The 14,861-nt window shown below is 45.1% G+C and overlaps 1 protein-coding gene across 1 annotated transcript in view; it reads right to left on the bottom strand.

Moving 5' to 3' along the window:
• The window catches only part of stau2 (staufen double-stranded RNA binding protein 2), a 269,116-nt gene extending 255,233 nt beyond the window's left edge, over positions 1–13,883 (bottom strand). Inside the window, exons 1-4 of the mRNA XM_036934670.2 lie at positions 13,612–13,883; positions 10,483–10,687; positions 9,473–9,603; positions 1,811–1,970 (exon numbers count right to left, since the gene is read on the bottom strand). Of these exons, the coding sequence (XP_036790565.1) occupies positions 1,811–1,970; positions 9,473–9,603; positions 10,483–10,678 (487 nt within the window). The 5' untranslated portion in view covers positions 10,679–10,687; positions 13,612–13,883. The remainder of the gene's footprint in view (positions 1–1,810; positions 1,971–9,472; positions 9,604–10,482; positions 10,688–13,611) is intronic.
• Between the last annotated feature and the right edge of the window lie 978 nt (positions 13,884–14,861).

Raw genomic sequence — 14,861 nt, 5'->3', positions numbered from 1 at the left:
AGCAAACTAGAATGCTATTTGGCCCTACACAGAGAGTACACAGCGGCAGAATACCTGACCACTGTGACTGACCCAAAATTAAGGAAAGCTTTGACTATGTACAGACTCAGTGAGCATAGCCTTGCTATTGAGAAAGGCCGCCGTAGGCAGACATGGCTCTCAAGAGAAGACAGGCTATGTGCACACTGCCCACAAAATGAGGTGGAAACTGAGCTGCACTTCCTAACCTCCTGCCCAATTTATGACCATATTAGAGAGACATATTTCCCTCGGATTACACAGATCCACAAAGAATTTGAAGACAAATCCAATTTTAATAAACTCCCATATCTACTGGGTGAAATTCCACAGTGTGCCATCACAGCAGCAAGATTTGTGACCTGTTGCCACGAGAAAAGGGTAACCAGTGAAGAACACACACCATTGTAAATACAACCCATATTTATGCTTATTTATTTTATCTTGTGTCCTTTAACCATTTGTACATCGTTAAAACACTGTATATATATATATATATATATGACATTTGTAATGTCTTTATTGTTTTGAAACTTCTGTATGTGTAATGTTTACTGTTAATTTTCATTGTTTATTTCACTTTATATAGTCACTTTATATATTATCTACCTCACTTGCTTTGGCAATGTTAACACGTTTCCCATGCCAATAAAGCCCTTGAATTGAATTGAATTGAATTGAATTGAGAGAGAGAGAGAGAGAGAGAGAGGTAAAGAGAGAGAAGTAGAGAGAGAGAGGTAGAGAGAGATAGGTAGAGAGAGAGAGAGGTAGAGAGAGAGATAGGTAGAGAGAGATAGGTAGAGAGAGATAGGTAGAGAGAGAGGTAGAGAGAGAGAGAGAGGTGTCCTCCTCTAACCCTGGTACTGTCTGGATGGGCCGAGGCCTACGACTGTCCTCCTCTAACCCTGGTACTGTCCCTGGTACTGTCTGGATGGGCCGAGGCCCACGGCTGTCCTCCTCTAACTATGGTACTGTCTGGATGGGCTGAGGCCCACGACTGTCCTCCTCTAACCCTGGTACTGTCCCTGGTACTGTCTGGATGGGCCGAAGCCCACGGCTGTCCTCTAACCCTGGTACTGACCCTGGTACTGTCAGGACGGGCTGAGGCCCACGACTGTCCTCCTCTGACCCTGGTACTGTCTGGATGGACTGAGGCCTACGACTGTCCTCCTCTAACCCTGGTACTGTCTGGATGGACTGAGGCCTACGACTGTCCTCCTCTGACCCTGGTACTGTCTGGATGGACTGAGGCCTACGACTGTCCTCCTCTAACCCTGGTACTGTCTGGATGGACTGAGGCCTACGACTGTCCTCCTCTGACCCTGGTACTGTCTGGATGGACTGAGGCCTACGACTGTCCTCCTCTGACCCTGGTACTGTCTGGATGGACTGAGGCCTACGACTGTCCTCCTCTAACCCTGGTACTGTCTGGATGGACTGAGGCCTACGACTGTCCTCCTCTGACCCTGGTACTGTCTGGATGGACTGAGGCCTACGACTGTCCTCCTCTAACCCTGGTACTGTCTGGATGGGCTGAGGCCTACGACTGTCCTCCTCTGACCCTGGTACTGTCTGGATGGATTGAGGCCTACGACTGTCCTCCTCTAACCCTGGTACTGTCCCTGGTACTGTCTGGATGGACTGAGGCCTACGACTGTCCTCCTCTGACCCTGGTACTGTCTGGATGGACTGAGGCCTACGACTGTCCTCCTCTGACCCTGGTACTGTTTGGAGAATTTCTCAGTACAACATCCCTATAATAATAAAATCACAAATAAGACATCTAAATGACCTGGGTTGCTGTTGACGTCCATTGTAGGAGAGCGAGGAGCGGGCCTGGGCAGAAGGCTCTCAGTGAGGGCAAGGCAGGCGGTGGAGTGCTGAGCCTTCTTGATGCTGGTGCCCTCCGCCTCCCACACCTGCTCCTCCAGACACAGCTGCACTGTAAAGATCTGTCCACAGCGCCACCCAGTGGACAGGAGGGAAAACACCACATTTAACAATTCATCAAGTAATTTAGCTGAGCAGACACTAAACCAGACAATTAACATTACATCAAGTCATTTAGCCGAGCAGACACTAAACCAGACAATTAACATTACATCAAATCATTTAGCTGAGCAGACACTAAACCAGACAATTAACATTACATCAAGTCATTTAGCTGAGCAGACACTAAACCAGACATTTAACATTACATCGTCATTTAGCCGAGCAGACACTAAGCCAGACATTTAACATTACATGAAGTCATTTAGCTGAGCAGACACTAAACCAGACAATTAACATTACATGAAGTCATTTAGCTGAGCAGACACTAAACCAGACAATTAACATTACATCAAGTCATTTAGCTGAGCAGACACTAAACCAGACAATTAACATTACATCAAGTCATTTAGCTGAGCAGACACTAAACCAGACAATTAACATTACATGAAGTCATTTAGCTGAGCAGACACTAAACCAGACAATTAACATTACATGAAGTCATTTAGCTGAGCAGACACTAAGCCAGACAATTAACATTACATCAAGTAATTTAGCTGAGCAGACACTAAACCAGACAATTAACATTACATCGTCATTTAGCTGAGCAGACACTAAGCCAGACATTTAACAATTCATCAAGTCATTTAGCTGAGCAGACACTAAGCCAGACATTTAACATTACATCAAGTCATTTAGCTGAGCAGACACTAAGCCAGACATTTAACATTACATCAAGTCATTTAGCTGAGCAGACACTAAGCCAGACATTTAACATTACATCAAGTCATTTAGCTGAGCAGACACTAAACCAGACATTTAACATTACATCAAGTAATTTAGCTGAGCAGACACTAAACCAGACAATTAACATTACATCGTCATTTAGCTGAGCAGACACTAAGCCAGACATTTAACATTACATCAAGTCATTTAGCCGAGCAGACACTAAGCCAGACATTTAACAATTCATCAAGTAATTTAGCTGAGCAGACACTGAGCCAGACATTTAACATTACATCAAGTCATTTAGCTGAGCAGACACTAAGCCAGACATTTAACATTACATCAAGTCATTTAGCTGAGCAGACACTAAGCCAGACATTTAACATTACATCAAGTAATTTAGCCGAGCAGACACTAAACCAGACATTTAACAATTCATCAAGTCATTTAGCTGAGCAGACACTAAGACATTTAACATTACATCAGGTCATTTAGCTGAGCAGACACTAAGACAGACAATTAACTGTAATAGGGATCCATTGCATAAAAATCTAATTTTGCAATCACACATGTCTTGCGTCAACAAAAGACATTGGGTTGGCTGTGTTTTAGGAGAAGACAGACCAACACAGAGTTGGCTGTGTCGTTAGGAGAAGACAGACCAACACAGAGTTGGCTGTGTTTTAGGAGAAGACAGACCAACACAGAGTTGGCTGTGTTTTTAGGAGAAGACAGACCAACAAAGAGTTGGCTGTGTTTTTAGGAGAAGACAGACCAACACAGAGTTGGCTGTGTCGTTAGGAGAAGACAGACCAACACAGAGTTGGCTGTATCGTTAGAAGAAGACAGACCAAAACAGAGTTGGCTGTGTCGTTAGGAGAAGACAGACCAACACAGAGTTGGCTGTGTCGTTAGAAGACAGACCAACACAGAGTTGGCTGTGTTTTAGGAGAAGACAGACCAACACAGAATTGGCTGTGTTTTAGGAGAAGACAGACCAACACAGAGTTGGCTGTGTTTTTAGGAGAAGACAGACCAACACAGAGTTGGCTGTGTCGTTAGGAGAAGACAGACCAACACAGAGTTGGCTGTATCGTTAGAAGAAGACAGACCAACACAGAGTTGGCTGTGTCGTTAGGAGAAGACAGACCAACACAGAGTCGGCTGTGTCGTTAGGAGAAGACAGACCAACACAGAGTCGGCTGTGTCGTTAGGAGAAGACAGACCAACACAGAGTCGGCTGTGTCGTTAGGAGAAGACAGACCAACACAGAGTTGGCTGTGTCGTTAGAAGACAGACCAACACAGAGTTGGCTGTGTTTTAGGAGAAGACAGACCAACACAGAGTTGGCTGTGTTTTAGGAGAAGACAGACCAACACAGAGTCGGCTGTGTCGTTAGGAGAAGACAGACCAACACGGAGTTGGCTGTGTCGTTAGAAGACAGACCAACACAGAGTCGGCTGTGTCGTTAGAAGACAGACCAACACAGAGTTGGCTGTGTTTTAGGAGAAGACAGACCAACACAGAGTCGACTGTGTCGTTAGGAGAAGACAGACCTACACAGAGTCGGCTGTGTCGTTAGAAGACAGACCAACACAGAGTTGGCTGTGTTTTAGGAGAAGACAGACCAACACAGAGTTGGCTGTGTTTTAGGAGAAGACAGACCAACACAGAGTTGGCTGTGTCGTTAGGAGAAGACAGACCAACACAGAGTTGGCTGTGTCGTTAGGAAAAGACAGACCAACACAGAGTTGGCTGTGTTTTTAGGAGAAGACAGACCAACACAGAGTTGGCTGTGTTTTTAGGAGAAGACAGACCAACACAGAGTTGGCTGTGTTTTAGGAGAAGACAGACCAACACAGAGTTGGCTGTGTTTTTAGGAGAAGACAGACCAACACAGAGTTGGCTGTGTCGTTAGGAGAAGACAGACCAACACAGAGTTGGCTGTGTCGTTAGAAGACAGACCAACACAGAGTTGGCTGTGTTTTAGGAGAAGACAGACCAACACAGAGTTGGCTGTGTTTTAGGAGAAGACAGACCAACACAGAGTTGGCTGTGTTTTTAGGAGAAGACAGACCAACACAGAGTTGGCTGTGTCGTTAGGAGAAGACAGACCAACACAGAGTTGGCTGTATCGTTAGAAGAAGACAGACCAACACAGAGTTGGCTGTGTCGTTAGGAGAAGACAGACCAACACAGAGTCGGCTGTGTCGTTAGGAGAAGACAGACCAACACAGAGTTGGCTGTGTCGTTAGAAGACAGACCAACACAGAGTCGGCTGTGTCGTTAGAAGACAGACCAACACAGAGTTGGCTGTGTTTTAGGAGAAGACAGACCAACACAGAGTCGGCTGTGTTTTAGGAGAAGACAGACCAACACAGAGTTGGCTGTGTTTTAGGAGAAGACAGACCAACACAGAGTTGGCTGTGTTTTAGGAGAAGACAGACCAACACAGAGTTGGCTGTGTTTTTAGGAGAAGACAGACCAACACAGAGTCGGCTGTGTCATTAGGAGAAGACAGACCAACACAGAGTTGGCTGTGTCGTTAGAAGACAGACCAACACAGAGTTGGCTGTGTCGTTAGGAGAAGACAGACCAACACAGAGTTGGCTGTGTTTTTAGGAGAAGACAGACCAACACAGAGTTGGCTGTGTCGTTAGGAGAAGACAGACCAACACAGAGTTGGCTGTGTCGTTAGAAGACAGACCAACACAGAGTTGGCTGTGTTTTAGGAGAAGACAGACCAACACAGAGTTGGCTGTGTTTTAGGAGAAGACAGACCAACACAGAGTTGGCTGTGTTTTTAGGAGAAGACAGACCAACACAGAGTTGGCTGTGTCGTTAGGAGAAGACAGACCAACACAGAGTTGGCTGTATCGTTAGAAGAAGACAGACCAACACAGAGTTGGCTGTGTCGTTAGGAGAAGACAGACCAACACAGAGTCGGCTGTGTCGTTAGGAGAAGACAGACCAACACAGAGTTGGCTGTGTCGTTAGAAGACAGACCAACACAGAGTCGGCTGTGTCGTTAGAAGACAGACCAACACAGAGTTGGCTGTGTTTTAGGAGAAGACAGACCAACACAGAGTCGGCTGTGTTTTAGGAGAAGACAGACCAACACAGAGTTGGCTGTGTTTTAGGAGAAGACAGACCAACACAGAGTTGGCTGTGTTTTAGGAGAAGACAGACCAACACAGAGTTGGCTGTGTTTTTAGGAGAAGACAGACCAACACAGAGTCGGCTGTGTCATTAGGAGAAGACAGACCAACACAGAGTTGGCTGTGTCGTTAGAAGACAGACCAACACAGAGTTGGCTGTGTCGTTAGGAGAAGACAGACCAACACAGAGTTGGCTGTGTCGTTAGGAAAAGACAGACCAACACAGAGTTGGCTGTGTTTTTAGGAGAAGACAGACCAACACAGAGTTGGCTGTGTTTTTAGGAGAAGACAGACCAACACAGAGTTGGCTGTGTTTTAGGAGAAGACAGACCAACACAGAGTTGGCTGTGTTTTTAGGAGAAGACAGACCAACACAGAGTTGGCTGTGTCGTTAGGAGAAGACAGACCAACACAGAGTTGGCTGTGTCGTTAGAAGACAGACCAACACAGAGTTGGCTGTGTTTTAGGAGAAGACAGACCAACACAGAGTTGGCTGTGTTTTAGGAGAAGACAGACCAACACAGAGTTGGCTGTGTTTTTAGGAGAAGACAGACCAACACAGAGTTGGCTGTGTCGTTAGGAGAAGACAGACCAACACAGAGTTGGCTGTATCGTTAGAAGAAGACAGACCAACACAGAGTTGGCTGTGTCGTTAGGAGAAGACAGACCAACACAGAGTCGGCTGTGTCGTTAGGAGAAGACAGACCAACACAGAGTTGGCTGTGTCGTTAGAAGACAGACCAACACAGAGTCGGCTGTGTCGTTAGAAGACAGACCAACACAGAGTTGGCTGTGTTTTAGGAGAAGACAGACCAACACAGAGTCGGCTGTGTTTTAGGAGAAGACAGACCAACACAGAGTTGGCTGTGTTTTAGGAGAAGACAGACCAACACAGAGTTGGCTGTGTTTTAGGAGAAGACAGACCAACACAGAGTTGGCTGTGTTTTTAGGAGAAGACAGACCAACACAGAGTCGGCTGTGTCATTAGGAGAAGACAGACCAACACAGAGTTGGCTGTGTCGTTAGAAGACAGACCAACACAGAGTTGGCTGTGTTTTAGGAGAAGACAGACCAACACAGAGTTGGCTGTGTTTTAGGAGAAGACAGACCAACACAGAGTTGGCTGTGTTTTTAGGAGAAGACAGACCAACACAGAGTTGGCTGTGTCGTTAGGAGAAGACAGACCAACACAGAGTTGGCTGTATCGTTAGAAGAAGACAGACCAACACAGAGTTGGCTGTGTCGTTAGGAGAAGACAGACCAACACAGAGTCGGCTGTGTCGTTAGGAGAAGACAGACCAACACAGAGTTGGCTGTGTCGTTAGAAGACAGACCAACACAGAGTCGGCTGTGTCGTTAGAAGACAGACCAACACAGAGTTGGCTGTGTTTTAGGAGAAGACAGACCAACACAGAGTCGGCTGTGTTTTAGGAGAAGACAGACCAACACAGAGTTGGCTGTGTTTTAGGAGAAGACAGACCAACACAGAGTTGGCTGTGTTTTAGGAGAAGACAGACCAACACAGAGTTGGCTGTGTTTTTAGGAGAAGACAGACCAACACAGAGTCGGCTGTGTCATTAGGAGAAGACAGACCAACACAGAGTTGGCTGTGTCGTTAGAAGACAGACCAACACAGAGTTGGCTGTGTTTTAGGAGAAGACAGACCAACACAGAGTTGGCTGTGTTTTAGGAGAAGACAGACCAACACAGAGTTGGCTGTGTTTTTAGGAGAAGACAGACCAACACAGAGTTGGCTGTGTCGTTAGGAGAAGACAGACCAACACAGAGTTGGCTGTATCGTTAGAAGAAGACAGACCAACACAGAGTTGGCTGTGTCGTTAGGAGAAGACAGACCAACACAGAGTCGGCTGTGTCGTTAGGAGAAGACAGACCAACACAGAGTTGGCTGTGTCGTTAGAAGACAGACCAACAGAGTCGGCTGTGTCGTTAGAAGACAGACCAACACAGAGTTGGCTGTGTTTTTAGGAGAAGACAGACCAACACAGAGTCGGCTGTGTCGTTAGGAGAAGACAGACCAACACAGAGTCGGCTGTGTCGTTAGGAGAAGACAGACCAACACAGAGTCGGCTGTGTCATTAGGAGAAGACAGACCAACAGAGTCGGCTGTGTCGTTAGAAGACAGACCAACAGAGTCGGCTGTGTCGTTAGAAGACAGACCAACACAGAGTTGGCTGTGTCGTTAGGAGAAGACAGACCAACAGAGTCGGCTGTGTCGTTAGGAGAAGACAGACCAACAGAGTCGGCTGTGAAGTTAGGAGAAGACAGTTGATGTAAATCAGTGATGGTGTAAATCAGTGATGGTGTAAATCAGTGTCAGTGTAAACCAGTGACGGTGTAAATCAGTGTCAGTGTAAACCAGTGACGGTGTAAATCAGTGATGGTGTAAACCAGTGATGGTGTAAATCAGTGTCAGTGTAAATCAGTGTCAGTGTAAATCAGTGACGGTGTAAATCAGTGATGGTGTAAACCAGTGTCAGTGTAAACCAGTGTCGGTGTAAATCAGTGTCAGTGTAAATCAGTGTCAGTGTAAATCAGTGTCAGTGTAAATCAGTGTCAGTGTAAATCAGTGTCAGTGTAAATCAGTGTCAGTGTAAACCAGTGACGGTGTAAATCAGTGTCAGTGTAAATCAGTGTCAGTGTAAATCAGTGTCAGTGTAAATCAGTGTCAGTGTAAATCAGTGTCAGTGTAAACCAGTGATGGTGTAAACCAGTGACGGTGTAAATCAGTGTCAGTGTAAATCAGTGTCAGTGTAAATCAGTGTCAGTGTAAATCAGTGTCAGTGTAAATCAGTGATGGTGTAAACCAGTGATGGTGTAAATCAGTGTCAGTGTAAATCAGTGTCAGTGTAAATCAGTGACGGTGTAAATCAGTGATGGTGTAAATCAGTGATGGTGTAAATCAGTGATGGTGTAAATCAGTGATGGTGTAAATCAGTGACGGTGTAAATCAGTGACGGTGTAAACCAGTGTCAGTGTAAACCAGTGTTGGTGTAAATCAGTGTCAGTGTAAATCAGTGATGGTGTAAATCAGTGACGGTGTAAATCAGTGACGGTGTAAACCAGTGTCAGTGTAAACCAGTGATGGTGTAAATCAGTGTCAGTGTAAATCAGTGTCAGTGTAAATCAGTGTCAGTGTAAATCAGTGTCAGTGTAAATCAGTGACGGTGTAAATCAGTGTCAGTGTAAATCAGTGATGGTGTAAACCAGTGTCAGTGTAAATCAGTGATGGTGTAAATCAGTGATGGTGTAAATCAGTGACGGTGTAAATCAGTGTCAGTGTAAATCAGTGTCAGTGTAAATCAGTGATGGTGTAAATCAGTGATGGTGTAAACCAGTGTCAGTGTAAACCAGTGATGGTGTAAACCAGTGTCAGTGTAAATCAGTGATGGTGTAAATCAGTGATGGTGTAAACCAGTGTCAGTGTAAATCAGTGTCAGTGTAAATCAGTGATGGTGTAAATCAGTGATGGTGTAAATCAGTGACGGTGTAAACCAGTGACGGTGTAAACCATTAGTCGTGTCACTTTGAACAGGGAAGTCATGCTTCGTGAGGCTGGGTACCTTAGCGTGTGCAGGGCCTCTCTCGTTGAGCAGCTTGTACTGCGGTTGGATCCTGTTGAAACGGGCTAACTCATTCACCAGACACATGGGAGTTTTCTCTTTAGGGTTTGCCATGTTCTCCTGGGGTGGGCCTGGACCAGACGAGTTATTACATTGTTATGAGGAGAGAAAAGAACAACAATAACGTGTTAAATCACCAACAATCATCAATAATAGTCATTATTGTCATTGACGATAGGAAAACTGATTTTGGGCTGAGATGAGATGTCTGTTTATTTCAACTCCTGGTCTGTGTGGAAGAACCGTACCACGACGCCAGTAACTAGTACTGAACTATACCGTAGAAGAAGGAAAGGTCACTTCTCTTTTCCCACTAACACTTTCCTTGATAGCTACTTTAGCTGAGAGAAGATTTACTCAATACGACTGTGACGTGTTGCCGTCTCGTCTGGCTATCTTCGGATGAATTGTAAGTTGCTACGGACAAGAACAAAAATATAAATGACCTGTTGCCTGTCAGGTTAGGTACTGTGACAGCAACAACAACAACAGAAGGATTACTCCATGCAAATGGACCAATAAAACACGTAGTGTATAGGTCTATGTAGGCAGACACAGGGGCAGTAAACTAGTACTAGCCTATAGACCTGGGGTTATTCAAATCTGACCCTACGAGGTCACGAGTGCTGCTGGTTTTGTTCTACCTGATCTTTAACTGCACCCCCCTGGTGTCCCAGGTCTAAATCAGGCCCTGATTAGAGGAGAATCACCCCCCTGGTGTCCCAGGTCTAAACCAGGCCCTGATTAGAGGGGAATCACCCACCTGGTGTCCCAGGTCTAAATCAGTCCCTGATTAGAGGGGAATCACGCACATGGTGTCCCAGGTCTAAATCAGGCCCTGATTAGAGGGGAATCACCCACATGGTGTCCCAGGTCTAAATCAGTCCCTGATGATTTTTTTAAAAAAGCAGTGGGGATGACTTGGAGGTCCAGATTAGAATTTGACCTACCTGGTGAGTTGGCAGACACAGGGGTGTCGGGCCCATACCCGGCTGAGGGAGCGAGGCAGCCGGGGGTGGGCCCAGGGCCATTGACTGAGGGCTGTAGACCCAAGGGTCCTGGACTGGGCATGGCCCCGAGGGGAGACAGGGGGGAGAAGCCAGGGCCAGCCAGGGGCGTTGAGGTCTGCACTTTCACTTGAGCCATGCTCTATACCTGGCAGAGGAGCAAATATATATTAAACACACAAAACGAATGACGGGTGTGAGATGTGACACAGTAGCCTGTATCCTGTAGCCAAATAATGTATGGCTATATAACAAGAGTATGAGCATAGTACAGAAGTCCCCATGAAAGCCCTGTTCATTGTTTGTCCAGCGACCTTCCTCGCATCCCAAACGGCACCCTATTCCCCACATAATAGTGCACTACTTTTCAAGAGAAGTGCACTACACAAGGAATAGGGGAGGAGCCATTTGGGACGCAAGTCCTTTCGGCCAATGACGGCGCTGGACTGAGGTAAGTCGGCCAGGAAATGACATCACCAGAACCCAAACAGAGTAGTCTAGCTCACATTCTGATCCATTGGTGGTTAGTTAATGCGACCACACAATGATCCTTTATGCTCATGTCCCTGCTGCTAAAGCTCAACATCGAGGGAGCGAGGGAACAAGTGGGTACCCTATTCCATATTATAAATCTCACTACGTTGGATGCCATTTTGGAAGCACACAGAGTCATTGCAGCCAGAGAGAGACAACGCAGGGCCGTTCAACACAGGGACTGTTCAACACAGGGCCGTTCAACACAGGGCCGCTCAACACAGGGCCGTTCAACACAGGGCCGTTCAACACAGGGCCGTTCAACACAGGGCCGTTCAACACAGGGCCGTTCAACACAGGGCCCCCCCCCCCCAGTCACTCCAGTCACCCTAGTCATAAGACTGTTCTCTCTGCGACCGCACGGCAAGCGGAACCGGAGCACCAAGTCGAGGTCCAAAAGTCTCCTCAACAGCTTCTACCCCCAAGCCATAAGACTGCTGAACAACTAATCAAAATGGCCACCTGGACTATTTACATTGACCCCCCCCCCCCTCCCACTTTTTCACAATGCTGCTACACGCTGTTTATTATCTATGCATAATCACTTCACCCCTACCTACATGTACAAATTATCTCGACTAACCTGTATCCCCGCACACTGACTCTGTACTGATACCCCCTATATTTAGCCTCGTTAATGTTATTTTATGAATTGTTACTTTTTATTTAATTTGTAACTTTATTTAGTAAATATTTTCTTAAACACTATTTCTTGAACTACATTGTTGGTTAAGGGCTTGTGAAGTAAGCATTTCACCTGGCGTAGTCAGCGCACGTGACAACAACAACAAAAATGTATTTGATTACCCAATATAGTGGCCCTTATCCTTGTGTAGCCTACAGGATGAGGCCCTGGAGGTCCCTGAGGGCCACAGAGTCTTCGCAGTAGAATCAGCTTCGAGGATCTATATTACAGTACTTCTATGTGTGTTTGATGCTATGACCTTAAGTGTATATGAAACCCTTTATCACATGACACCTGGTTATAAACCTTCAGATGAGACTTGGTTATAAACCTTCAAATGAGACCTGGTTATAAACCTTCAAATGAGACCTGGTTATAAACCTTCAAATGAGACCTGGTTATAAACCTTCAAATGAGACCTGGTTATAAACCTTCAGATGAGACCTGGTTATAAACCTTCAGATGAGACCTGGTTATAAACCTTCAGATGAGACCTGGTTATAAACCTTCAGATGAGACCTGGTTATAAACCTTCAGATGAGACCTGGTTATAAACCTTCAGATGAGACCTGGTTATAAACCTTCAGATGAGACCTGGTTATATATAAACCTTCAGATGAGACCTGGTTATAAACCTTCAAATGAGACCTGGTTATAAACCTTCAGATGAGACCTGGTTATAAACCTTCAGATGAGACCTGGTTATAAACCTTCAGATGAGACCTGGTTATAAATCTTCAAATGAGACCTGGTTATAAACCTTCAGATGAGCCCTGGTTATAAACCTTCAAATGAGACCTGGTTATAAACCTTCAGATGAGCCCTGGTTATAAACCTTCAAATGAGACCTGGTTATAAACCTTCAGATGAGACCTGGTTATAAACCTTCAGCTGAGCCCTGGTTATAAACCTTCAGATGAGACCTGGTTATAAACCTTCAGCTGAGCCCTGGTTATAAACCTTCAGATGAGACCTGGTTATAAACCTTCAGATGAGCCCTGGGTAGAAACCATCAGATAATCTTTGGATGGGAATAACACGTTTTCAAAGTGAGTTGTAATAAGCAGAATAACCAGCATCAGTAGTTGGGCCTACCACATGATCCAGTAATTAGTTTTATCAGAACACATGGTTTATTTTGGCTGACTTATATTGAGCATAACATGTCACATTACAATATAACTTGTTTTCTCCATGTATGGCTAGTAGTTAGCTGTCCGGACAAGAGGCGAAAAGATACAACTAGTAAGTTAGCATGTGTGTTATTATTAGCCAGTTGAACTAACTAGCGAGCTAACTACCTAGCTGTAATAACAGAGCCAGCTGCCAACAACAACCACTAGTCAGCTGGCCTGCTGTCTAAAACCATCGGGAATTATATTCTATCAATATAGTCTTGATATTATTGCATGACATGACATGCTAACCAGCTAAACTAACTGTAGCTGCTCCTGCTGTGCTAACAGCAATAACCATCCCATGAAAAATGGATACCAAAACGTGCCGTAAACGTTTAGCTATATATATATTTGTATACATAAAATACACGTTGCAGATGTAACCGTGCATGGGTTAAATGAATGCATATGTGTTCTGCATTAGGTTAAATGAATGCATATTTGTTCTGCATTAGGTCAGATAATTAGCCAGCTAGCTAACCGGTTAGGAACTCTTCCAGTACGCTCGGGAACATCATGGCCGAACAGCCCTTTAGTTTGCATTTCGCTGCAGAAACCAGCCCGGTATAATTCACCAAGACAACACACACATATTCAGAGGTGACACAGGTCGAACAACAACCCCAAGGGCTATCTGAACACGAATACGTCGCTAATAAATAGACTATTCTTTACCTTTGTCCAGGGCCAGACCCCAGTTACACCTCCAACATTGGCAAACACTAAAGAGAACTGATGGATTTAGGAACAGACCACATCACAATTCCAGGAAAAAACGGATTATATTCGACACCGAAAATGTGATTTATGCACACAGTAAGTACACCTGCATATTGTAAGTTTAATTGTCGCCATTGCAATAGGTCGTACGTGCTACATAGGCAGTGCTAGAAGTGTTGTGATATTTTCGATGACACCCGTTTCTCCGGTGAGAATGGTTCAGTCTTACCTCCAGAGGGGAACACAGCCGAGCTGAGACCACCACAATCAATGTAGTCATCAAGTTCATGGAGCCGTGAATGTTATGGAATTATCAGATTTATAGCAATGGCAGCTGAATGATTCGAATATTGAATTGTGTTGTGATTTATTCATGATTGGCCAAATGTTATTCATTTTAAAGTTAGACATTTTCAACTTTGAGTGACTAGTGATTTAGCAAGAACGCAATGTTTCGGTTTTCATGAAACTTGTCCACCTACTAGAAAGAATACTTGGAAATTTCAAATTTGGTCATTTGGAATATGTCACAATAACTTGATGCTGTCTGTTGTTGTGCATAATGATTACTAAGAAATGGGATAAGCTTCCTCCTTGGAAATTGAAGACTAGAGGAGAAGATCAACTCTTCATTGGAGCCTGTGCTTGTATAGGCTATATGGAGCCTGTGCTTGTATAGGCTATATGGAGCCTGTGCTTGTATAGGCTATATGGAGCCTGTGCTTGTATAGGCTATATGGAGCCTGTGCTTGTATAGGCTATATGGAGCCTGTGCTTGTATAGGCTATATGGAGCCTGTGCTTGTATAGGCTATATGGAGCCTGTATATATATATATATATATATATATACACACACACACATTTGTGGATTCTGCCATTTCAGTAACACTCGTTGCTGACACGAGCACACAGCCATGCAATCTCCATAGACCCACCTTTTCAACAAGTCAGTTCGTCAAATTTCTGCCCAGCTTGAGCCGCCCCCAGTGTTATTATTGTGAAGTGGAAACGCCCAGGAGCAACAACGGCTTAGCCTCTAAGTGGTAGGCCACACAATCTCCCAGAAAAGGATTGCCAAGCGCTGAAGTGCGTAAAAATCATCTGTCCTCGGTTGCAACTCACCACCGAGTTCCAAACTGCCTCTGGAAACAACGTCAGCACAAGAACTGTTTGTCGGGAGCTTCATCAAATGGTTTTCCCTTGG

The sequence above is a fragment of the Oncorhynchus mykiss genome, chromosome 11 (assembly GCF_057628025.1).
Source record: "Oncorhynchus mykiss isolate SJ-2025 chromosome 11, ASM5762802v1, whole genome shotgun sequence".
In the NCBI taxonomy this organism is placed as follows: domain Eukaryota; kingdom Metazoa; phylum Chordata; class Actinopteri; order Salmoniformes; family Salmonidae; genus Oncorhynchus; species Oncorhynchus mykiss.
Note: the sequence above shows the minus strand (reverse complement) of the source record. Positions and strands in the feature narration are given on the sequence as shown.